The sequence below is a fragment of the Phodopus roborovskii genome, unplaced genomic scaffold (genome assembly GCF_943737965.1).
Source record: "Phodopus roborovskii unplaced genomic scaffold, PHOROB, whole genome shotgun sequence".
Lineage (NCBI taxonomy): Eukaryota > Metazoa > Chordata > Mammalia > Rodentia > Cricetidae > Phodopus > Phodopus roborovskii.
This window is the reverse complement of record NW_026126517.1, coordinates 20,373,956-20,396,201: the sequence shown is the minus strand read 5'-3', so window position 1 is coordinate 20,396,201 and position 22,246 is coordinate 20,373,956. Positions and strand designations below refer to the sequence as shown.

Genomic DNA, 22,246 nt, shown 5'->3' with positions numbered 1-22,246 from the left:
AAAAGTAAAAACATCAGTAGGTCTTTACATTTGCAGTTAATATTCCCGGTTTTTTGTTTACCTACTTTCTGTGATGCTTGGCTTTGCTGCCAGGGCATTATACATACTAAGCTTGTGCTTTCCCTCAGAGCTCTGCCTTTATCTCCTCTCCTTGTATATTTAAAGCTTATAATTGTGGAGGAGGGCATGACGTGTCATGGTGCCTATGTGGAGGTCAGGACAGCTCCTCTTGGGAGTTGACTCTTTCCTTCCAAGTGGGTTCTAGAGGTCAAACTTATGTGTCTTGCTTGCATAGCAAGAACTCCACCTGCTATGTGAATACAGTATTTACATTATTTCCAGCTCCTATGTTTTCCCCAACTCCTTCTCAAATGACTCCTTTTATAATTATTTCGCTATATTCACCCTCTCTTTTTCTCTAGACCCACACACGCACACACAAACCTATTGAGCCCATTCAATGTTGCTCTTAACATGTGTTTGGGATGAACACTTGGGATTGGATAACCTTTGAGGGTCTCATATGTGGAGAACAGATTCTCTCTGTCTCAGTAGCCATTGATTGCTCTTCATCTTGGATAGGAGGTTTATGAAATTTTCCCTATCTGGTAATAACATTATGTAGGTATTGTTTAGGTAATAATATTGTTGAGATTTTGTGGGTGCAGGTTCCCTGTCATGTCTAAAAGACTCTCTAGCAACAAGTGTTCTCTTATAGTTTGTTCCCCCACCTTCATTCCTGCCTTTTGTGATTTTCTCTGACCCTTAGGTATAGGCATTGTATTGTAGGCATACCAACTGGGACTGTGCACCATTGATGCTGTGTATACATACAAAGTTTTGTCTCGTGTCATTTGAGAATGCTTCCTGGAATGTCTGTCTAAAGGACTCTGGTTGTCTCTGATCTTATTTGGCTTCATGTATGCTCAGTATCTCATTCTCTCTTGTCCTCTTTGCATAGTTCAGTGGACCAGGGGAGGAAAAGTTGAAACATGCTGCTGCTACATTCTGCAGTAACCAGCCTTTTGCCCTGGAAATGATCAAGTCTCGCCAGAAAAAGGATTCTCGATTCCAGACTTTTGTGCAGGTAAATTGAGCAAGTTATGTGACACACCCCTCCCCTCAAAAAAAAAGAAGTCACAAATTTTTATTAATTATAGAATAAACTTGAAGAATTTTGGCTAAGAATGTTTCATCTATGTTAACATTAATTTCCCCCCTTCATTTGTGTTTTTATTTTATGAATATGGGTGTTTTGCCTGTGTTTATGTCTGTGTACCAAGTATGTGCACTGTACTTACAGGCCAAAAGAGGCCATTGAATTCCCTGGGGCTGGAGGTACAGATTGATAGGAGCTAATATCATGTGGGTGCTGGGAATCAAACCCAGGACCTCTAGAAGAGCAGCCAATGCTCTTAACCACTGAGCTATCTCTCCAAGCCTACCAATATGTCAGCATTTTAAAAAAGGCTTACATTACTTCTTAAATTACTGGAAGGCATAAAGATGATTTGGGAATGATGATTAATAAAAAAAATACATAGGAAGATTAAAATATTTGACATAGATATGTATATTGCCATTGCAGTTTTCATTAGGAAAAAGCCATATTCAATTGTTCTGTGGCCATTCTCCACTGAGCAATGTACCTAGCCCTTTTTATGATCTTTTGAGTTAAGGGCTTATTAAATTGCCCAGGCTCATTGCTCTGTAGCCCATGCTGGCCTTGAGTTTACAGGCCTGTGCTATCAGGCCTGGCACATACTCACTAAAAGCATACTGTTCAAATTTGAGATGGGATTTTGTCAGGCTTGGGAAGATTTCAGCAGGGCTAGGGTAGGGATAGGAATAGATTAGAGTCTAGAATTGTGACCCTCCAGCCCTTCTCTAACCACCTGCCTTATTTATAAAGTTGTTTGAACACCATGCATTCATTTCCTTTTGCTGCATTAATAAGTGCCAGTCATAGTTTTGTGGTTTAAGAGTATAGCTACAGTTTAACAGGATTCTCTCCCTTGGATTTTATCAAAATGTAGGATAAAGTTCAGTCTCACCTGAAACTTATCTAATCTCAATTCTATTTTTTTTTTCAAATCTGAAAAAGGTGTTACTTATTTTTTTGTTTGTTTGTTTTGCTTATTGTTTACTCAGAACTAGTCCCAGCTCCTAGAGATACCTCATCTCTTCCTTGAGGCCTCTCAGGCAGGTGACTGATGGATTTTCACTTATCTCTGGTCCAGATTGCTTTTAAAATTAGGGGGCTGAGAGATGGCTCAGTGGTTTGGGATCCCAGCCCCCTCTGATCAAGTCAGAGCTATCTCCTGTTTTTGATTAAATCAAAGTCAAGTGATAGTAAACTAATTATAGAACAGATTCTACCCACACTCAAGGGGATGATGGGCTTACATACAGGAAGAGAGTGGGGTCTTGAAGGGTTATGTTTTTATTCCACAAAGCCAAGCTCATTCATCTAGCGCTGCACTCTTCTAAAACAGCAGATTGAAACAGTTGTGAGAAAGCCTAGCCTGGAGTCTGAAATATGTATTTTCACATTATTTAAAGCTTGTAGACCACTGATGCATATCAGCTGGCATAACCAGACTACTGTAGTGACCCATTGTATCTGCTTAGAGTGGCACATAATAAGTGAGTAGATGAACTTTTGATAGGAAGGCCAAGCAGGAAACTGTACCCAGACTTCTGAAAAGGAGGTTAAAGGTGTGTAATACAAAAGAGTTTATCCTAGGTGCTTTACACACACTGGCTAGGAGTTTCAGGCTGCTTTCTAGTCTGCAAGTAGAGAGGGTGTGTAAGGCTCTGTCTTTCTTTTAGAAACATCTTGATCTAATAACCAGACCTGTGGTGGGCACTTGTAGTAAATACCTGGTACATATTTTGCAATTATTTGTCCTAATGTGAATTGAGGGGGTGACTTCTCTCTCTTTGATTTTAGGATGCTGAAAGTAACCCCCTGTGTCGCCGTCTCCAGCTGAAGGATATCATTCCCACCCAAATGCAGAGGCTTACCAAATACCCGCTTCTTTTGGATAATATTGCCAAATACACAGGTATAGCATTTTTGCTGAAACAAAAATAGGGGACTGGAGAAATACTTTTTCAAAGACCTAGCACCCATTCTCGTGGCTCACAACCACTGTAACTCGAGCTTCAAGAGATCCGACACCCTTTCTGGCCTCAACGTACCACATGCATAGACTCATACATACTCATAGGAATTTAGAGTCAAGAACAAAATGTTCTGCTAAATAAGTAATACTTCATTGCATCCTGGTACCTAGAATTGATTTCTGCCAGTGGTATGGCAGAAATTCTCTGACGAGACATAGTATAGTCCTCTTTAGCTTGTTTGAAATATGTCCTTTAGTAGTAGCTCTGGCGTGAAGTTTGGCTTACTGTGGTGCACAGGCCACATCAAGGTCACCGCCTGCTTTTTATTTCAAAATTATTATTATTACTATTATTATATAATGACAAAGTCTCCCAGAGCCCAGGCTCATCCTGAACTCCATATGTAGCTGAGGGTGGCCTTAAAGTCCTGATCGGTCATCCTATTCTCACCTCCTAGGTGGTAGGATTGCAGGCTTGCATACTTGTACCTCACTGCCTGTTTTTGTCAGTAAGCCTCTTTAGAACACAATACATCAACCCATCTGTCTATGCATGGTTTCTGAGAGCTTTTGCACTTACCAGCAGAGCTGAGTATTTGATGTAAAAGTCCTTTGGTCTGAATACAGTAATTGTTTGACCCTGTAAGAAAAAAAAAAAAAAAATCACCCGTCTTGTTTTAGCATGTATAATTGCTTTGAAAGGCTTTATACTAACTAGCTCAGAGAAGTGTTTTGTATCTGAAAGTACTTTTGTGAAGCCAAACAAATGCATTGTCATCCCTGCTTTCTCATCTTGTAATGTGAAATGATTCTGAGTCTTATGTCCCAAAATCTCTTTTCCTTTTTTTGTTTTTTTTGTTTTTTTTTTTTTTTTTTTTTTTTGTTTTGTGAGACAGAGTTTCTCTCTGTAGCCCAGGTTGGCTTCGGATTTATGGAAATTCACCCACCTCTGCCTCCCGAGAGAACTGGGATTAAAGGCATGCACTGCCACCACCACCCATTCAAACTCCCTTTTCTTTCTTCTGAGACTAGGAGTGCATATTGGGGACCACAAACTATGATGCCCAGCAAAACTGTGGCTTTACATTTTACTCATTGAGTTTTACTCTTAATGTGTCTATCCAGTGGAGCTGTTGCACTGTTTGAAGATTTCAACTTAAACTCTTGTTCGGTTGTTCTTTTTAGTAACAGAACATCTGTGATATTGGTGAGCTTAATCCTTTGGCACTACTAGTGTTGTAATTATTCTTTCCTTTAAATATTCTTTCTTTAAATATGGTCTTAAACACAAACTTACTCTGGAAGTCTTCAGAATTATTATATAAAAAATATTACATAAGAGACCCAGTGGTCATAATCATCTGGGTTATACACTGTGCAGTTCCACGGGGAGGAACTTCCTTTAGCTTCCCTCAGCCTTCTTTGAAAGTGCTTAGCATTGGGGTTTTAGTACAGTATGTAAGGCATTACTCTTGCATCTAGGGTCCTATATTGTGATTTCTTCTTTCTTTTTTCACCCTTTCTGTATTGGGGATTGGACTTGGGTTTTGCACATTAGGCAAAAGCTCTACCAGTAATCCACATTGCCAGCCCATTTTAAAAAAATATTTCATGATGACAGGTCTTAGCATGTAGCCAAAGCTAGCCTCAAACTTGTGAGTCTCCTTCCTCAGTCTTGTAAGTGGCCTACCTTCATACTGTCTTAAAACTACTTGAATAGAGACTATGCTATAGGTTTAACATAGTATAAAAATGTAGAAGGTAGTAGTATTTATCTTCTTATACTCATTTGAATAAAATGAAATTGTGTATATGTGCGTATTTTCTTTTTCCTAATTTTCTCCATTTTCTGTCTCTTCCCCATATTTAGAATGGCCACCAGAGAAGGAAAAGGTGAAGAAAGCTGCAGATCATTGTCGTCAGATCTTAAATTATGTAAATCAGGCTGTCAAGGAGGCAGAAAACAAGCAGGTAAAAAGGAAAAACAAGACATACAGGATGGAGGGTATTAAAGTGGTCTATCTGGAATCTGAAGTAACTGAAAGTATCACTATACAGTTGATGAGCAGGACATTTCTTTGCTATTAATGTAGTAGCTGGGTCCAGATGGTCAGAGATGCATTTGACTCCTGAGCATCTCTAGCTCCGTTTGTTCATTTGTTCCTGTTTACATAGCAGGTGTTTGTGCAACATGTACTGTATGCCTGATGTAGAGCACTGGGTACATGAGACAATGGAGCTTGTTTTCTGAAAGCAGGAGATTAAAATGCTCATTTCTTATGTTGGTTGTGAGTACATGTTACAAAGGAGACTTCATTGCTGTGTCTAATAGGGGCTGAGCCTAGTTTGGACATGTCAGGTGGTGGCTCTCAGAAAAAGAAGAATTAATATTTGAACCACATAATATCTGAATAGAAATGAACCAAAAACACTATGAAGAGCAAGCTAGATGCAGAAGGAGAAATATGAGTAATTAAAAAATTAGTTGAGAATTAAATCATACAGGGCTTTCTCTACCATATTAAGGATTTTTGTTTTTCTCTTTATTTAAATTAAAAAAATTCTTCTCTGATACATTACAGCATCATATAAGCAGGGCTCATAGGGGCCAACAGAGACTGAAGTAATAATCATGGGCCCTGTATGGGTCTGACCTAGGTCCTCTGCATGTATGTTATAGTTGCTAGCTTGATGTTCTTGAAAGACTTGAATTCTTGTTTTAAGAACAGTAAGACCTTATTACTAAAGGCATGAATCAAATTGCCCTATGAAGAGTAGACTGAAGGAAGAAGTTAGTTCAAGTTCAACAGTGGTGTGGAGCAGTGTAGATCAAGGTGGGAGCTGAAGAAGTACTTATGAGGTGCAATTAGCAAAACTTGTTGACTGACTGAGAAGGATGTGAAGGGAGATGATGTCAGGAAGAGATGGTCAGGCTTCTGGCTTGCATATGTGGATAGAAAAAAGGTATGAAAAAGCCACAGGTTTGTGGAAAAGTCAGATTTTGTCTGGAGAAGCAGGTGGAGATGTATAGTGAGCAGTTTCCTAGAGGGACCCAATGCTCATTAGATTAAGCTGAAGATAGAATGTAATATTGTGAATATAGAAAGGCTCTTGGCATTTATGGCCGTGGTTGTCATTTCTTAGGAACTGAGTGTGACAGCTCTATTAGAGAGGTTTTAGAAAAACTGTACAACTCAAAAGTATTGTTTGCAGTGCAAAATAATGAAACCCGAGGAGGAAAGATGGCAGTGTTTGTATATTAAAAGGGCCTGTACTTGTACTTCTGTTCTCTGGCCGGGCAGTTATTTATAGTGATTTACTGAAGAGATATGAAGATGCATACCTACAAACAGACTTGTACAAGGATTTTCATGGGAGCTTTCTACATGGTCTTCCCAAACTGAAAACAGCTCAAGGAAGAATAGGTAAACCAATTGTGGTATACACGTAGAATATAACTTAGAACACTACCAGAGGTATACAAAAATGGATCTAATTGACATTATAATGAGTGAAGGAAAGCAGACACAAAAGAACACATCCATATAATTCTATTTGTGTGAATTTGTTAAGAGACTAAACTGATTTGTGATAGGAAAACACATAAGAAAAGCAGTTGCCCCTGGGGACATGGTGTAGAGATAAATTGGGAAGAAATATAGGGAACCTCTTTGGAACCACACTAATATTTTATATCTTGGTAGAAGTTTGAGTTACACAAGTGTATTTGTCAGAATTTATGGGGAAACACTTAAAATGCAAGTGTCTTACTTTGTGTAAAGTTTACAAAAGAACAAAGGGGGTTGGGAGGATGGTTTAACAGGTGAAAGACCTGCTACCAAGTCTGACAACCTGATAACCTGATTTCAGCCACACCCCTCCCCCCCCCCCCCCCCCCGCACCTACACATAGAAATCAGTAATAAGTATTGAACTTGATGATATGCATGCAACAGTATTTAGTGTGTGGGGTAAACTCATACTTGGTTATTTAGAAATGCATTTACAGCATAAGGTAGACTTATGACATAGGTGGGAGATGAAGAAATGGATAGTCTTTAATAGACAGTGAACACTGATTGTGGAGTATGGTGTATTTGTATTTGTATTTAGAACTTTTATAATAAGGAAAATGTTCAAACCCTTTGAAGCAATAGTTCTTTTTGAAACTTATTATTCATACATACATACATATATAAAAAATCTGTACATGTATAATGTGTATGATTAAAACTATTTTGTTACAGTATTATTTGTTATTATCAAACATTGGAAGTAACCTCAATATCCATTAGTATGGTGTAAAGTATAATTGATTCACAGAGTCTGAAGTGCTTGTGTTCTGTGCTTATTGAAGAAAAGACACATCTGTTTATATGCTACTGTAAAACAATCCCCAAGATACACTGATAAATCCTGTACACAGAGAAAGAAGAATACCTGTGTGTCCTAGTTTGCTTCTCTCTTGCTCTGATAAAACAGTGACCAAGATCATCTTGGAGAGTAAAGGGTTTATTTGGCTTACATTTCTTTATTACAGCCCATCATTGAGGCAAGCCAAGACAGGAACCTGGAGGCAAGAACTGAAGCAGAGATCATGGAGGCAGCTTACTGGCTTGCTCCCCATGGCTTGTTCAGCCTGCATTCATAACACAAATCAGGATCACCTGCCCAAGGGTGACACTGTCTGCAGTGGACTGGGCCCTCCCACTTCAGTTGTAAATTAAAACAATGCCCAGCAAACTTGCCTATAGTCTCATGAAGGCATATTCTCCATTGGGGTTCACTCTTTTCAGATGTATTAAGTTGACAAAAAAAAAAAAAAAAAACATCCAACAGTCAGTATATTGTATGAACAGATAAGAGGAATTTCTATGGGGAGGCTAAAGGAATGCCAAAATTATGCTCACATATCTTGTTTTAAAAGGCTTTATATATACATACAACACATACAGAGATAAGCATACTCATGTACATGTGTATTCTGTTTGCAAAGGATTTTCTCAAAATTCACTCAAGAAATGGACATTGATGCTTACTCTTTAGAGAAAACAGAAGGGGAGCCAGGGGTGGAAGGAGACATACTTTTTATTATAGTACCTTCTGAAGTTGTGCAGTGTACATGATTTACATATTGAGAAAATAGGTATAAGCTTACTTAATGGATAGAGAAGGGACAGCTGGAGAGGAAGGGAAACATGGAAAGTACCACCAGTGATGGAGGAAGGTATGCTAAGAGAAGTAGGCTGTCTGTCATGTCTGCTGTTGCAGTGACTTTTGTAAAATGCAGATTTAAGGCATCTATGTGATTAGATTAGAAATAAAGAGGTCACTGATGCCCAAAGCCCTAACTCTGGATCTCTCCTGTTTAATTTTCAGCGCTTAGAAGACTATCAGCGTCGCCTTGACACCTCCAATCTCAAGTTGTCTGAGTATCCAAATGTTGATGAGCTCAGGGTGAGAGATGGTTTAATCTCAACTAAAAACATAAAGTAAAATGTACTAAAGACCTAGCAGGCAATTAACATCTCAATAGGAAAAGCCGTCCCTGAAGGAGTTCTGTGGTGTAGATTGTCTGTATTTATGACTTTTGATGTCTGATCTGTGTCAAGGGTGTTTTTATCTTTATTAGAGGAGTATTCTTGTGAGGACCTATAGCTCTGTGGCAGGAGTAGTTAGAAGACTCGGGAACTCTAGAGGAGTGTTTTTATGAGGGCCTGTAGCTATGTGGCAGGATTAGAGCTCCAGTCATCAGTAGGTTTCAGTTGCTCTGCCATTCACTATTTAACTACAAGTGGATCACTGAGGAAAGATAATTTTTCCATGACACTTTTGAAAAGCACAAGGGTTGAGACGAATACAGGAATAGTTAAATATTTATGAATTGCTACTTGTTGTGCCTAGGCTTTAGTATTAATAAGTTTTTAAATCTTTTTGGATTTTTTTTGTTTGTTTTGTTTTTGAGTCAACTTTGTCTGGCCTTGAATTTATAGAAATCTGCCTGTCTCTACCTCCCAAGTGCTGGGATTAAAGATGTGTGATACTATTCCTTGGCCTTAAATCTTAAAAAAACAAACAAACAAACAAAAAACCAAAAAACCCAGTTTACTGGTATTTGCATACTTGTTTGATATTTGATATCTATTTAAAATAAACTTGTATGTCATATATAATAGTAATATCAGAAAACACACTAATGTATGTATTCCCTTACCTGCTGAAGAATGAGAGTTCCCTTCGAGGTACTAATGCTAAAACATGGCACTTTTACTAATAAATAAGTTGCTGGCAGAGACAGTGGTTGGCATTTTCATAACAAATGCTGACATTTAAATCTTTCTTTGGGTGGCTGAAAAATGGTTCAGCAGTTAAGGGTGCTAGGAGTTAGAATTCTAGAACTCAAAAGCCTTGCACAGATACACACACAGCATACATCATCTGCATCTGCTTTATTGTGGCTAAGGAGTGAGGGCATATTGTGGCTCTTGTAATGCTGTTCATAAGCTATTACTCATCTGGAGGGAGGTCTGGAGAGAATGTTTTCCCATAACATTCTCCTCTTTTAAAGAAGGTTTTGTGCAGACTGTTTTAACATGGACTGTTCCATTTTCAAGACAAGTAGCATAACCATGGTTGAATGTAAATCTTCCATATTAAGACTGTTTTGAAAAGATACTAGTTATGCTGGCTGTACCCCCATTGATGAAATAGTCTTGAAAATAATTTGTGTACTGTTCTTTTTACTTTGGCAGAATTTGGATTTAACAAAAAGAAAGATGATTCATGAAGGGCCATTGGTTTGGAAGGTGAATAGAGATAAAAGCATTGGTAAGTCTATGGTTCCATCAGTTTTGGAGAGGATGGAGAGAATAGGAAAGTCTACCAGTGAGAAGCAGAATCATTCACAGTTTTCAGTTAGTTACCAGTGCTGTTCCACAATATCTGAACATTTATAGGAGATCTGCTTATGAGTTTGTTAAATGTAAAGCATGTTATATTTCATTTAGGAGTGTAGCAGAAACCTGTCACACTTCAATTCTATTTCCATCATCTTATCTCCTGATGGATCTTTGCAGGGAATTTTCTATAGACTATTTAAGTTCTTACATTGGGAGAGCACTATTTTTTAATTCTTATAATTCTCAGATGATATTTCCACAAAACATACTAAAATGAATTATTAAAAATGAAATTAAAAAAGATAGTTTGCAGTGACTAGAGAGAGATGGCTTAGCAGTTAAGAGCACTGACTGCTCTCCCAGAGGTCTTGAGTTCAATTCCCTGCATCCACATGATGGCTCACAACCATCTGTAATCAGATTGGGTGCCCTCTTCTGGCCTGCAGGCATACATACAGGCAGAACACTGTGTACATAATAAATAAATCTTAAAAAAAAAAAAGAAGATAGTTTGCAAGTCAATTTTTAAGATTAGCTAGGTTTTCCAGAAATAATTTCCTTTTTCAGATTATTTTAAATGTCTGTACTTAACAATTTCTCTGCATTTTTATTTCTAGATCTTTATACACTGCTGCTGGAAGACATTCTTGTACTGTTGCAAAAGCAGGATGACAAACTGGTATTGCGGTGCCATAGTAAGATTCTGGCATCCACAGCAGACAGCAAACACACATTTAGTCCAGTCATTAAGCTGAGCACAGTGTTGGTTCGACAGGTGGCAACAGGTGAGTGTGTCTACCGAGGATGCTAGCTTCTAGATTCACAGGATACTCAGTATTGCTCAGGTGAGTGTCTACTGAGGATGCTAGCTTCTAGATTCACAGGATGCTCTGTGTTGCTTAGGCAGCACAACGGACTTCAGTAGCTCTGTTGTTTGTATGTGTAGAAACTTAAGTGAGATCTCTGTTTAGAAACCAAGTTGAAATTCCACATCATCTAATTTTTTAAGTCAGGTTGCCTCAGTGGTATTCTGCATTTGAAAATTTAAATACACTTACTTTTGTTTTTATTTTGTTCAAATTGATGGTAGACACCAGGAAAGGTAGTGAGTACTTTGAGGGTAACTCCAGTGAGAAGGCTGTCATTAAAATGGTATGTTTGTTTGTTGGGAAAAAGTGAAAATTGAAGAGGTGAGTGAATTTGTTTTATTTAATTTTATTATTTTTATGTGTATGGGTGTTTTGGCTATATATATGTATGTCTCTGAACCACATGAGTCTGATGCTCTTGGAGGTCAGAAGAAGGCATCAAATCTCTGGAACTGGAGTTACATATGGTGCTGGGAACCAGTATTCTTAACTGGAACCTTTATATCAGTTTAAATTAACAAATTATAGTTTAACTGTATTAGGATGAAATCCTTTATAAAACTTAATTTCATGACAAAAAACTTTGTAACCTCTTTTTTTGTAGTGTTCTTCAAATATTATTAACAACTTGGAAAATAGCTGTTTAAACGTGAAAGGAATAACAATGGGTTCAGTAGTATAGGTAGAGGTTTGTGTAGGGGTGTGTGTGTGTGTGTCTGTATGTCTGTGAGTGTGCGTCCGTGTGTCTTTTCATATAAGCATTTTAATTTCAGAATTACATATAGGCTTGATAGAACTCCAAAACACATTCTACTTGGGCAGTACATAACCTTTTTTTAAGACCAATTATTTTTTATTGTAACTCACTGAGTCCAAGTAATTTGAACTTTGACTTATTTTTTGTTAACAAAGAAGTACTGTGTTGACTTTTATAAAGTTCGCTTAAGTTGCAGACAATGTAGCTTATGGTGAGCTACATAAAATTTCTTTCATTCATTCATTCATTTATTCATTCATTCATTCATTCATTCATTTTCCATACAGGGTTTCTCTTTAGCTTTGGAGACTGTCCTGGAACAGCCCTTGTAGATCAGGCTGGTCTCAAATTCACAGAGATCTGCCTACCTCTGCCTCCCGAGTCCTGGGGTTAAAGGCGTACACCACCACTGTCGGGCCAAAATTTTAAGTTTATTAACTTGATAAAATTTTGTAAAGTGAACATATATAACCTTTATTTAAATTAAGATGCAGAGTATTCATATTTGCATCTGGAAATATCTCATGGCTTCCTCCGTCATAGTGGTAGAATAAATTTTGTTTTCTTCTTTTCTAGATAACAAAGCCTTATTCGTCATCTCCATGTCAGATAACGGAGCCCAAATTTATGAATTGGTAGCACAGACAGTTTCTGAAAAGACCGTGTATGTATCAGGTTTAATTACCTTTTTCTAACTGATATTCTGTTATTCAAAGTATAAATGTACCACAGACTTTGTGTTTTTGAGATTTATTTCATAATTTGTGTTTGAGTGTGAGTGGGTGAGTGTGCACGTGATTTGCCTGCAGAAGCCAGGAGAGGAATGTCAGACCCCCCTGGAGCTAATTTACAGGTGGTTATGAGCTGACTGAAGTCAGTGCTAGGAACTGGATGGCTTTCTCTGGAGGAGCAAGCAGGTTTCCTAACTGCTGAGCCCTCTCTCCAACCTGCACCTATACTAAGATTATGAAAGCTACTGTAGAAATCAAGTACTACTTCTTGTACCTTTTTGGGAATATTCCTCTAAGAATTTTTTTTTTTTTTTTTTTTTTTGAGATTCTGCTTCTCATTTTTATTTTATTCTACTAAAAGTAAATTTTCTAGAGGAAAAATTCTCAGAAGTGCCAAATTAATCTTTAGAATTTTCTTTAAAGTATATTTTAGAGTCTCTACACAAGTGGTTCCAAAATAAAGATGTTCTCTAGCAGCATGGGTGGTGTTTGGGTTTTGTTCTCTCTTTTTATCTGGAGTGTATTTATGGGGTGTTTCTGTTTTCCTCCTGCATTCTGAACTCCTTTTGCCCCCTGAAGCTGGCAGGACCTCATCTGTCGAATGGCTGCATCAGTGAAGGAGCAGTCCACAAAGCCAATTCCTCTCCCACAGTCAACACCTTGCGAGTGAGTGTGCACTTGGGCTTCTTGTCAGGAAGACATGCATAGTTCTTCATTTGAATGCCATGAAGTTGGGACATCTTCCCAAGCTCAGGGGTTGTTTGTTTTCTACAGAGGAGACAACGATGAAGAAGAACCATCCAAATTAAAAGTGGATCACCATGGTCTTTCAGTCACTGGTCTACACAGTCCAGGTGAGCTGCATAGACAAGGCTTCCTGGAGGACAGATAGGCTCTGTGCTGGTACCAACTGTACTCTTTAATAGATGCTGCCTATGAGCCTCTGTAAGCCAGTTCAGCATCGCTTTGTGCTGAGGGCTTCACCAGTGCATGGTCTCTGTAGCTTATGTTGCTTGTTCCACCCCCATTGTTTCCTGAATGTTCCATGTTGAAAACGAAATACCCATTAAGGTAGACTCTGCCTTTTCTGTTACACTGAACAGACAGAGTTTTGGGATTAGAATCGCCCTTAATTTCGTCAAAACCACAGTCTCATTCACTGAGCACCCCTGGCAAATCAGAGACAGAGCATCTCTTCGTGACTGCAACACAGTTTGCAAAGGAGCAGTGTGCAAATGGGACACTGAAGGGAGAAGATTGCAGTTATCCATCCCCAATCCCAGATCCACACTTGCTTGTGTCAGAGGAGCGGTGGGCATTGGATGCACTGAGAAACTGTAAGTTTTATTCCTAACTGTGGCAGATACTAAATACCATAATGTGTGGTGTACTGGAAAGCGTTTTAGAGAGATAAAGCAATGGATTTTCACAAGAAAAAGTCTAAACTGATATTTTAACCTTCAAGAAATTTATGGTCTAGTTGGGAAGATGATAAGAACCTCACTTCACCCCCCTGCTACCTTTCAAAGCAAACATTCCAGGAGTACTAAGGCTTTTTTGTTAAATCTGTCAAGGTTGGTATAGTCAGAGAAAAGAAGCAGCAGAGAAAGACAGATATGCTTGTCATCCTGAAGGGTGATTAAGATCGAAATGAATGTGTAGACCGAAGCAAGAGAAGGACAAGAAGTGCAGGCAGGAAGTGCAGGGTGCTTGGAAAACTGAGTGGACAGCTGGCCTGCACACAGTATAGGTTGGAGGAGTGTACATGCTACATTTAGGAATCATAAAGATGGACAGACACATCACAGAATTTTAGGAGCTTTTCCAAATTACACATGTTCTACATTTTGTGTAGAGATTTAATATTCTTCACAACAGCTTCTAACATATGTGCACATACACACATGTTGCCTCTGTTAGCTGCCCCTCCCTAACTCCAGCCATGTTGGGAACTACTATTACACATGGAAGGATAGCATATCTCTAAGGTACAGTGAGGTGGAGAAAGTTCAAGAATAGTTGCTCTAGCTACAGAGAATTTTCTGAGGTTGTATAGCTAAGTATGACAGTCAAAAACATTTATCTGGCTGAGAGCTACTCAGGGATTTGGGTGGAAAGAAGCCTGGAGTCCCTTTACTAAGTGTCAGCTATTACAGTTGTTTAGGCTCAAGGCTAAAAGGGTTTAGACTAGAATATGTACCAAGGAAGTATGGAGTCACACAGTACTTAGAACAATTGACTTCTGTGGCTGTGAGGGCAAAGGAAAGGGGATCTCTAGTGACAGTTCCACTGTTTTCCTAAGAAATTAGAGCCACACAGACCTATGTGCCTCCCTGCTCCATTGCTGTGCCTTCCATCTTCTACTGTGCAGACTAGGAGCTCCACCCTAAAACACCATGGTCCAGATGAGGAGTGACTAACCATCCCAGGGGAAGTGGTAGTCTGGAGGTAGCATTTTGGGGCTGCTATTTTGGGGCAAGATCAAGGTGTTTGAGAAAGGGATACGTCTTCTTTGACTTAAACTCTTCTTGGAGAAGCAGAGGGTCAGCCTGTGGTGGAAGCAGGGAGCTGCAGTTATGTAAATTCTCATTTATTCTGGATTCCCCTGAAGTGACAGATATAGTTATGTTTGATAGTTTACTGCATGACCCTGGAACTGTCATCAACTGCCTGAGTTCAGCATAAGCTTAGCTCAGGGGTGAGTTGGATCTCACTTAACATGCTAAAGAAGCCATGGCACTAGTAAGGTAATTTTTAAAAACTAGTGAATATTCCCTTTGAACTTACATATACTACTACCAAATCATTGGAATTTAAGTTTATTATACAATTTTATTGTCTTCACTATTTAGGAAGATTATTAGAAAAAAAAAAAAACAAACCAATGCCTAGACATACAGAATCTTCTCTTGAGAAGGAAAAGCACAACATTTAGCTTTGCTGGTGTAGTTACAAGAGAATGAACACCTGATATTAGTGTATTTAGGACTTTAAAATAAGAGGGCCTTCCTATTCAGAGTGCTTAACTCTGGTTAGTTGTAGTTTAATGTTAAGATCATACTTTTGATTGCATTTTTCAAGACAAATATGGTTATGCAGGCTGGGTGTGGTAGCACACACCTTTAATTCCAGACTGAGGCAGGAGGATCTGTGTGAGTTTGAGGCCAACCTGGTCTGCAGAAGAAGTTTCAGGGCAGCCAACAAGGCTGTTACATAGAGAAATCCTGTCAATCCTGTCTCTGACAACCAAATCCAAAGCAAGCAACAAAAAAAAAAAAAAAAAAAAAATTGTGTAGGATTAATATTTTGGTTGTGTATTGTTAAGATGTGTTCTTAGTATAGAAGTGATAAGAAACCCAGCTGTCTGATTCCAGCTGGCAGCCAGACTGTGACAGTCAGTTCTCTCTGTTCTCTTCACCCCCACCCTGACTCCTAGTGGGCTTGTTGAAGCAGCTGCTGGCCCAGCAGTTGGGTCTGCCTGAAAAGAGCATCCAGGAAGACTGGCAGTCCTTCTCAAGGTACCAGCCAGCTTCTGAAGAGGGGCAGGCAGAGAGTGGCATCCAGGACTCAACTGTTAAGGCTTGTCACGCCGAGGAAGGACAGATACCTTTTAAAACTGGAACTGGTGATGTTGCAACTTGTGACAGTCCACGGACTTCATCTGAGTCTTGTGCTGCACAGGATTCAGTGATACTGGCATCCCAAGACAGCCAGGCAAGTAACATTTTAGTAATGGACCACATGATCCTGACCCCAGAGATGCCTACTACAGAGCCAGAAGGGGGTCTGGATGACAGTGGAGAGCACTTTTTTGATGCCCGTGAAGCACATAGTGATGATAATCCATCAGAAGGTGATGGAGCAGTTAAAGAGGAAGAGAAGGATGTTAATTTACGCATCTCAGGCAAGTGGCTTTCACATTTCAACTTTGATTTTGGTTATTATAAACTGTCTTATATGCTGGAATGAATGTTGTTTAGTTATCTAAGTCGTGTGTGTGTGTGTGTGTGTGTGTGTGTGTGTGTGTGTGTTTATTCCTTCATATAATAAATACTGAATCTGTTCTTTGCCAGACCCTGTCATAGGGGCTGGGAGGTTGTACAGTGAAAAATGACAAAAACTGTACTGTTCTTAAGAAGCTTAAGTTCTTGAAGGGAAAGAGTAATGGTAAATAAACGGTAAATAAAAAAGTAAGTGATAAGCGTCACTTTGGGAAGAAAATAAGACCCGCCACAGCCAATGCAGAGCAATGAGGGCAGAAACCTGAGTGAAGTGCAGGGAAAGGCTGTGTGGATACCTGGGGACAGCATTCCAGCATCGAGCACTGCTGGAGTGTGCTGTTGTCCTTAGGGAACACAGGCAGGGAGGAAGCAACAGGAGCCCAGGAAAAGGTATTTGTAGGGAAGTAGAGTCAGGTTATCATGTAAGGGCTTTGTTGTGGCTTACAACTTTAAACTCTTACAAATGTGACTAATAATTCAGAAATTACTATAAAAATTTGTAAAGGTTGGCTTTATTTAATCCAAAGTAAATTCTGGTGGAGTTAAAACTAAATTTGGGAGCTGTTGGTTCCCCGACCAAAGTAGCTTTTCAAGTTATCATATGACTCCATTCTGGTGGCAATGCTAATCTCATCAGACTGTCCTGTCTCCACCAATAGGAAACTGTTTAATCCTTGATGGGTATGATGCAGTGCAGGAGAGCTCCACAGATGAGGAGGTGGCCTCCTCATTCACCCTGCAGCCTGTAACAGGCATCCCTTCTGTGGACTCCACTCACCAGCAACAACATTCCCCTCAGAATGCTCATTCTGATGGGGCAGTTTCACCATTCACCCCAGAATTCCTGGTCCAGAGACGCTGGAGAGCTATGGAGGATTCATGTTTTGAGATCCAGAGTCCCTCTTCTTGTACAGATTCACAAAGCCAAATCCTGGAGTATATTCATAAAATAGAGGCTGACCTCGAACACTTAAAGGTATGTCACATGTCAGCCTCCACAGCACTTAAACCTAAGAACACAGTTAGCAGAGTGTAAGTTCGGACTGATGGAGTCCTGATGTCCACAGATTGGTCCAGGTTCTGTAGCTGTCTGTTTTTATTTTCTTTGACCATTAGTCATGAATATGCCTGGATAAAAGCAGGTACTGATTGTCTTGTGACAAAATACAAGAACAAGGAAGTTGTAGGTTTGTAGCTAGTTACTTGTCTGTTTGGGTTTCTAAATTTTAGGAACCTAAAAGTACTTGAGGCAGTTGGTCTCTCTCATGTCAGATGATGTGGAGTGAGTTAGGTGGGGTTGCATGATTGTTAATCAAGGCCAAGTAATGCTGTGTCTTGCTGTAGCCTATTAAATATCTGTGACTCATCAAGTAGTAGTGGTATTTGCCTGGAGGCCATGACAGGTAGAAATTGGATCCACTGGTTTCTGTTATCCAAACATGAGCACGAGTGGAGTGTTTTGGAAATTGGTAGTTAAAGACCACACTGTGGTGGTTTCTACGAAAGGACTCTTTAATTTTTATTGAAAATAAATTAATTTTCTACAATATGCTGATCATAGTTTCCCTTCCTCCAACTTCTCCCAGATCTTTCCTACCTCACTATTCACCCAACTCTACACCTTCTTTCTATCTCATTAGAAAACAAGTAGACAAATTTAAAAAGAAAGCAAACCAGAATAAACAAAAAAATAACTATAACAAACAAAATCTTGAGAAACACACACATGGGCATACACACAAAACCCATAAAACCACAATACGCAGCTGCTGGAGCCCACACGCTTAGCCTTTTAGTTCAAGATCAGCTCCCTTGGCTTTTCTTTCAGCTCCACATACAGATTTCCCCTTTTTATTTGATTTCACGTATTATCATTACATGGCTAGCAAGGCATGGTGTATCTAAAAGGTCTCTGTGTTCATCTGTCACATGGGGTGGGGCATTTCCTGTGTGACTTCCACTGTGGACAGATCACCTTTACTTGCTTCTCCAGTGTTTTTTACATGGGAAGTTGTTACTCATTCAGGTGAGAAATGGGAAAAGGAACTCTGCCTCCTTTCCTGGCTAACAGCATCTTCAGTGATCAGTGTTAGTGTTGAAATTTGGGGCCTTATGGCTATAACAGAGGATACTGTCATTCTTATTTTAAACTATTTTTTATTTTTCTTGTGCCATCCCCATGAAAAATCTTGGATGTTACAGAAAGTGGAGGAAAGTTACGCCCTTCTTTGCCAAAGGCTGGCTGGCTCAGCCCTCCCCGACAAGCTCTCAGGTATGTGAAATGGTAGCTCATCCTGCCTCATAGCAACCTGGATACATGATTTATTATTCTTCAACATGAAAATCTGTGATTTCTTTTCTTTCCTGTCCTTAGAAACTGCTTTTTTTTTTTTTCTAAACAACATAGATCAAGGCTGCTGACTCTGCCCTTCCTGCTCTTAGAAGAGCTGTGGTTGTCAGCTTCTGTGCCAGCCCCGCCCCTCTCTCATCTCCTTTTCCAAGCTAAAGGCAGAGTGGAAGGAAGCTTGGGGAACCATAAATTTAGTAGAACCTTCTCTGCTGCTTTGACTCTCTTGTGAGGAGCCTGCCATTTCTTTGCCTCTTCTGACACCAAGGCCAGCAAGGCCCCTGATGCATCTCAGCCTGTGTTCATGGGCCAGTTCATATTCATTTGCTTGTGTATTTGGAGGGTATGTTTTGTGATTTAGAAGTGAACAGGACCATGCCTGAAGGTTGTGTATGTGTTCTTCACAATGTTAATTTTTATCTTAATTGGGTTTCCACATATCTTCATTTTTCTCAGATAAAAGTTAGAGCCCATGTCCTGGAGGTGACTGCAGGTTGTTGGATTTTGAGTGTCAGCCCTGTATCAACCACATCCCGGCTCCAGTGTGGACACAGAGGGAGTGTGACAGAGGATCTGCCTGGAACCACCTGGGCTCAGCTGTGCCCCAGGTGCCCCAAGTGGGACTAGTTCTTCAGTCTGGCAGCTGCACAAGTCTGTCAGTGAGGGAATGTCAGTTCTCTCGCTCTCCTCTCCTCACTATCAGAAATGCATTTTGATTCAGAATAAAAACCAAATGTATAGAGCTTTGGGTGTAGGATATGAAATTGTACGTAGGTAAGACAAAGAGAAAATCAGATGTATTTATTTGATTTCATTCCGTATTTGAAAGCACACTTTAATTTTTACTTTGCCTTGTTTTTGTTTTAATTGAGTAGTGGGAGTTTAGCCCTTTGTATTTAGCACACCCAAGGATCATTTTCCTGAAGCCAGGGTCAGGAGGGGGATGGAGAGGTTAACAGAGAGGCAGTGCAGAAGAAGAGAGAGGAATTCCTGACCTTCACTAACCTGTAACTCCAGCCACTCTCTCCAGAAGGCTGCCTTTCCGAGTGTCACCTCAGGAGTGTCACATGACTCCTGTGTGTGGATGCAGATGACATGAGCTATGTGCTGGGCAGCTGGTCAGAGTAGCTGAACCTCTTCCCACCCCAAGGCAAGCATCTCTTCTGTGTAACTGGGCTCCACCCCAATTAACAGGAATCCTCAATACACTAAATGGCAGGCACTTGAAAATGGGTGTATTTCCTTTGTTGTCTTTTCTGTTAATAGTTGGGATTTGGGAGAGAAGAAAACAAATTTTTATTTTCTTGATTATAAATTTGTTATTCTTGGTATTGTTGCATTTGTATAATTATACATTGACTGGCACTTGTAAGAAATGTTCCCTGCAGAGTGAGTGGGACATAAGAACAAAGAAATGGAATGCTTCAGTGGTGGTGGGTTGCTGCGGAGGGGAGGGGTGGGGGGGGAGAGTCTGGGAAGGTTTTCTAAACTGAATCACTACTGAGTTGAACCATGGCTGTCACTAGCCACGGGTACTGCTGATTATAAGGCCAGTAAAAAATGAGTACCTGGACGTTTGACTCTTTTTTTTTTTTTTTTTTTTTTGCACTGATGGTGCCAAAGGGCTCTTGGAGTCATAAGCAGAGCCAAGGGTGGGCAGAGGAAGCTTTGACGGAGAGTTGCTTGCATCACTGCAGAGTGCTTCCTCTGACCTGCTGTCGCAGCCCTGTCTGCATGGCGCCGTGACTGGCCTTGGGAATAGAGACCAGAGGTGAGAAGTGTGGCCACCAGGCTGCAGTAGCTGCAGTGTGAGCAGCACCTGTGGAGGGTGAGCTAGTCAGAGCTGCGACCTGGGAATCCCTTCATTCTGTTGGTTTTCAGTGGCTTTCTTTGTGTGTTCGGTAAATATGTTTTTGGAATGTTCTGTAAAAAGAAATCATTTGTCAAATGGAAATTCTGTTACTAAACAAGGAGTCCCATGTTGCTCACATCTTATAGGAGGGCCCTCTGAGCTCTGGGGGCAGTCAGGATGTAATTGTACCCTCCCCTTAGCTCCCCTCACACCCAGGTCTCTCTTGCCATGGATGGCCTTCCAGCTGCTTTTATGAACACCTCTACAACTTAACAAGTCCATCTGTCTGGATCCAGATCCCTATTTTTGCCCTTTGAGGACTCCTCGATGTTCTTAGATTGATCAGCGTGGATCCTTGTACCTCATCTCTAAATTGCTGTTGTATTTTAAGTCATAGGTGAAACATAACTCAGAATGGGCTTTGAGACTTTTGATGTAGAACGTAATATATACGTGAAGTTTGGGATTTGGAACTCCCTTTGTCTCTTAGGAGAAGCAAGTAGACACCAAATGGTCCTGTTGGCTTCCAGGCAGCCTCTTACACTACACCATCTGGTTAGCTCATCAGGAGAAAACCAGACAGCAGCACTCTCCTGGCTTCCGACACTACAGGTCCTCCCATGGTTCTCTAGCACAACTCAACCTGAAACACCCCCCCACCCCCCCCACCCCCCGTTGCTTGCTTTCCTTTTCCTCTCTGAGGGTTACAGCACGGCTAACTGGAAAGGTACTTTGGCATTGCTTCAGCACTTCCAAATAAATGTTTATCATTACATCTTCGGATGAAACCTCAAAATCAAGTGAATTCTGAAAAGAAAAACAAAACAACAACAATAACAAAAACTTTTTGAAAGTTCTTTTTTTATCTTAGCAGCCTTACTTCTTGCCTGTACCCTCCCTTTCTGGCCTCCCGTGCCTTCCATTTCATTTTGGCCATTATAATCACATCTGTTTGACTTTGACATTACATCTCCCTTCCATGGTGGTAACAGTCGGTCCTCTTCTGGAACGAGGTAGTTGGTTGTTGTCATAGTTATCTCCAAGTTGGGTGATGAGAAGGTGCAGTCTGTTTTTGTCCTGAAGAGTTCTAGGCCAGCAAGGGGGCTCAGCATCTTCTGCAGAGCCAGAAAGCTGTGTGTGCCATGGCTGACCCATGACACTGCTCTCTTGTGAGCTTAGTGGCTCTCTGTCACTAAGTGGCAGATTATGTGTGGAGTGTCTCCTTTTCAGAGATAAGACCTAATCAAGCCAAACCAGCAACCCTTCGAAGTACTGTAATTTAAAAGGATGGCTTTGGCCATGTATTTTGTATAGTTTCAAAGCAGTTCTGCTGTTTTCACAACCCAAATTGTATTTATGGTGTCACATGGGAAGTTATTTCATGAGTGTTTTTGCCTTTGTCTTCCCCCAAAAAACTTCTAATGACCTCTAGAAAGAACAAGCCTTCTTTTAGAAAATGTTTTGTTTCTTTGTCCTTTGGGGAGGGAGGAAGGGAAAAACCCTTTTTGCCTGATTTTTAGAAGCAAAAGGCTGTAAGTAAGTATGCTTCCTGTGATGCAGTCCTTTGCTCTGCTCTGCTCTGCTCTGCTCCTTGGTGTTGGTGATGGTCTGGTGCCTGATGCCGGTATTCCACCCAAGCAGTCTCCTCTCTGCAGGCGTGGAA

General features: G+C 40.2%; 1 protein-coding gene across 5 annotated transcripts in view; it reads left to right on the top strand.

Moving 5' to 3' along the window:
- Nucleotides 1-20,060, top strand: part of Arhgef12 (Rho guanine nucleotide exchange factor 12) — a 126,920-nt gene extending 106,860 nt beyond the window's left edge. For 4 of the 5 annotated variants that reach the window (XM_051197183.1, XM_051197184.1, XM_051197185.1 and 1 more), the window contains 11 exons: nt 962-1,087; nt 2,954-3,068; nt 4,999-5,099; nt 8,507-8,584; nt 9,880-9,955; nt 10,644-10,811; nt 12,229-12,316; nt 12,963-13,049; nt 13,158-13,237; nt 13,487-13,720; nt 15,820-16,367. In XM_051197183.1, the coding sequence (XP_051053140.1) occupies nt 962-1,087; nt 2,954-3,068; nt 4,999-5,099; nt 8,507-8,584; nt 9,880-9,955; nt 10,644-10,811; nt 12,229-12,316; nt 12,963-13,049; nt 13,158-13,237; nt 13,487-13,720; nt 15,820-16,352 (1,686 nt within the window). In that variant the 3' untranslated portion in view covers nt 16,353-16,367. Of the gene's footprint in view, nt 1-961; nt 1,088-2,953; nt 3,069-4,998; nt 5,100-8,506; nt 8,585-9,879; nt 9,956-10,643; nt 10,812-12,228; nt 12,317-12,962; nt 13,050-13,157; nt 13,238-13,486; nt 13,721-15,819; nt 16,368-17,043; nt 17,361-18,586; nt 18,657-19,187 lie in introns of those variants that run through there. The other variant, XM_051197187.1, reaches the window with a different exon arrangement.
- The last annotated feature ends 2,186 nt before the right edge of the window (nt 20,061-22,246 follow it).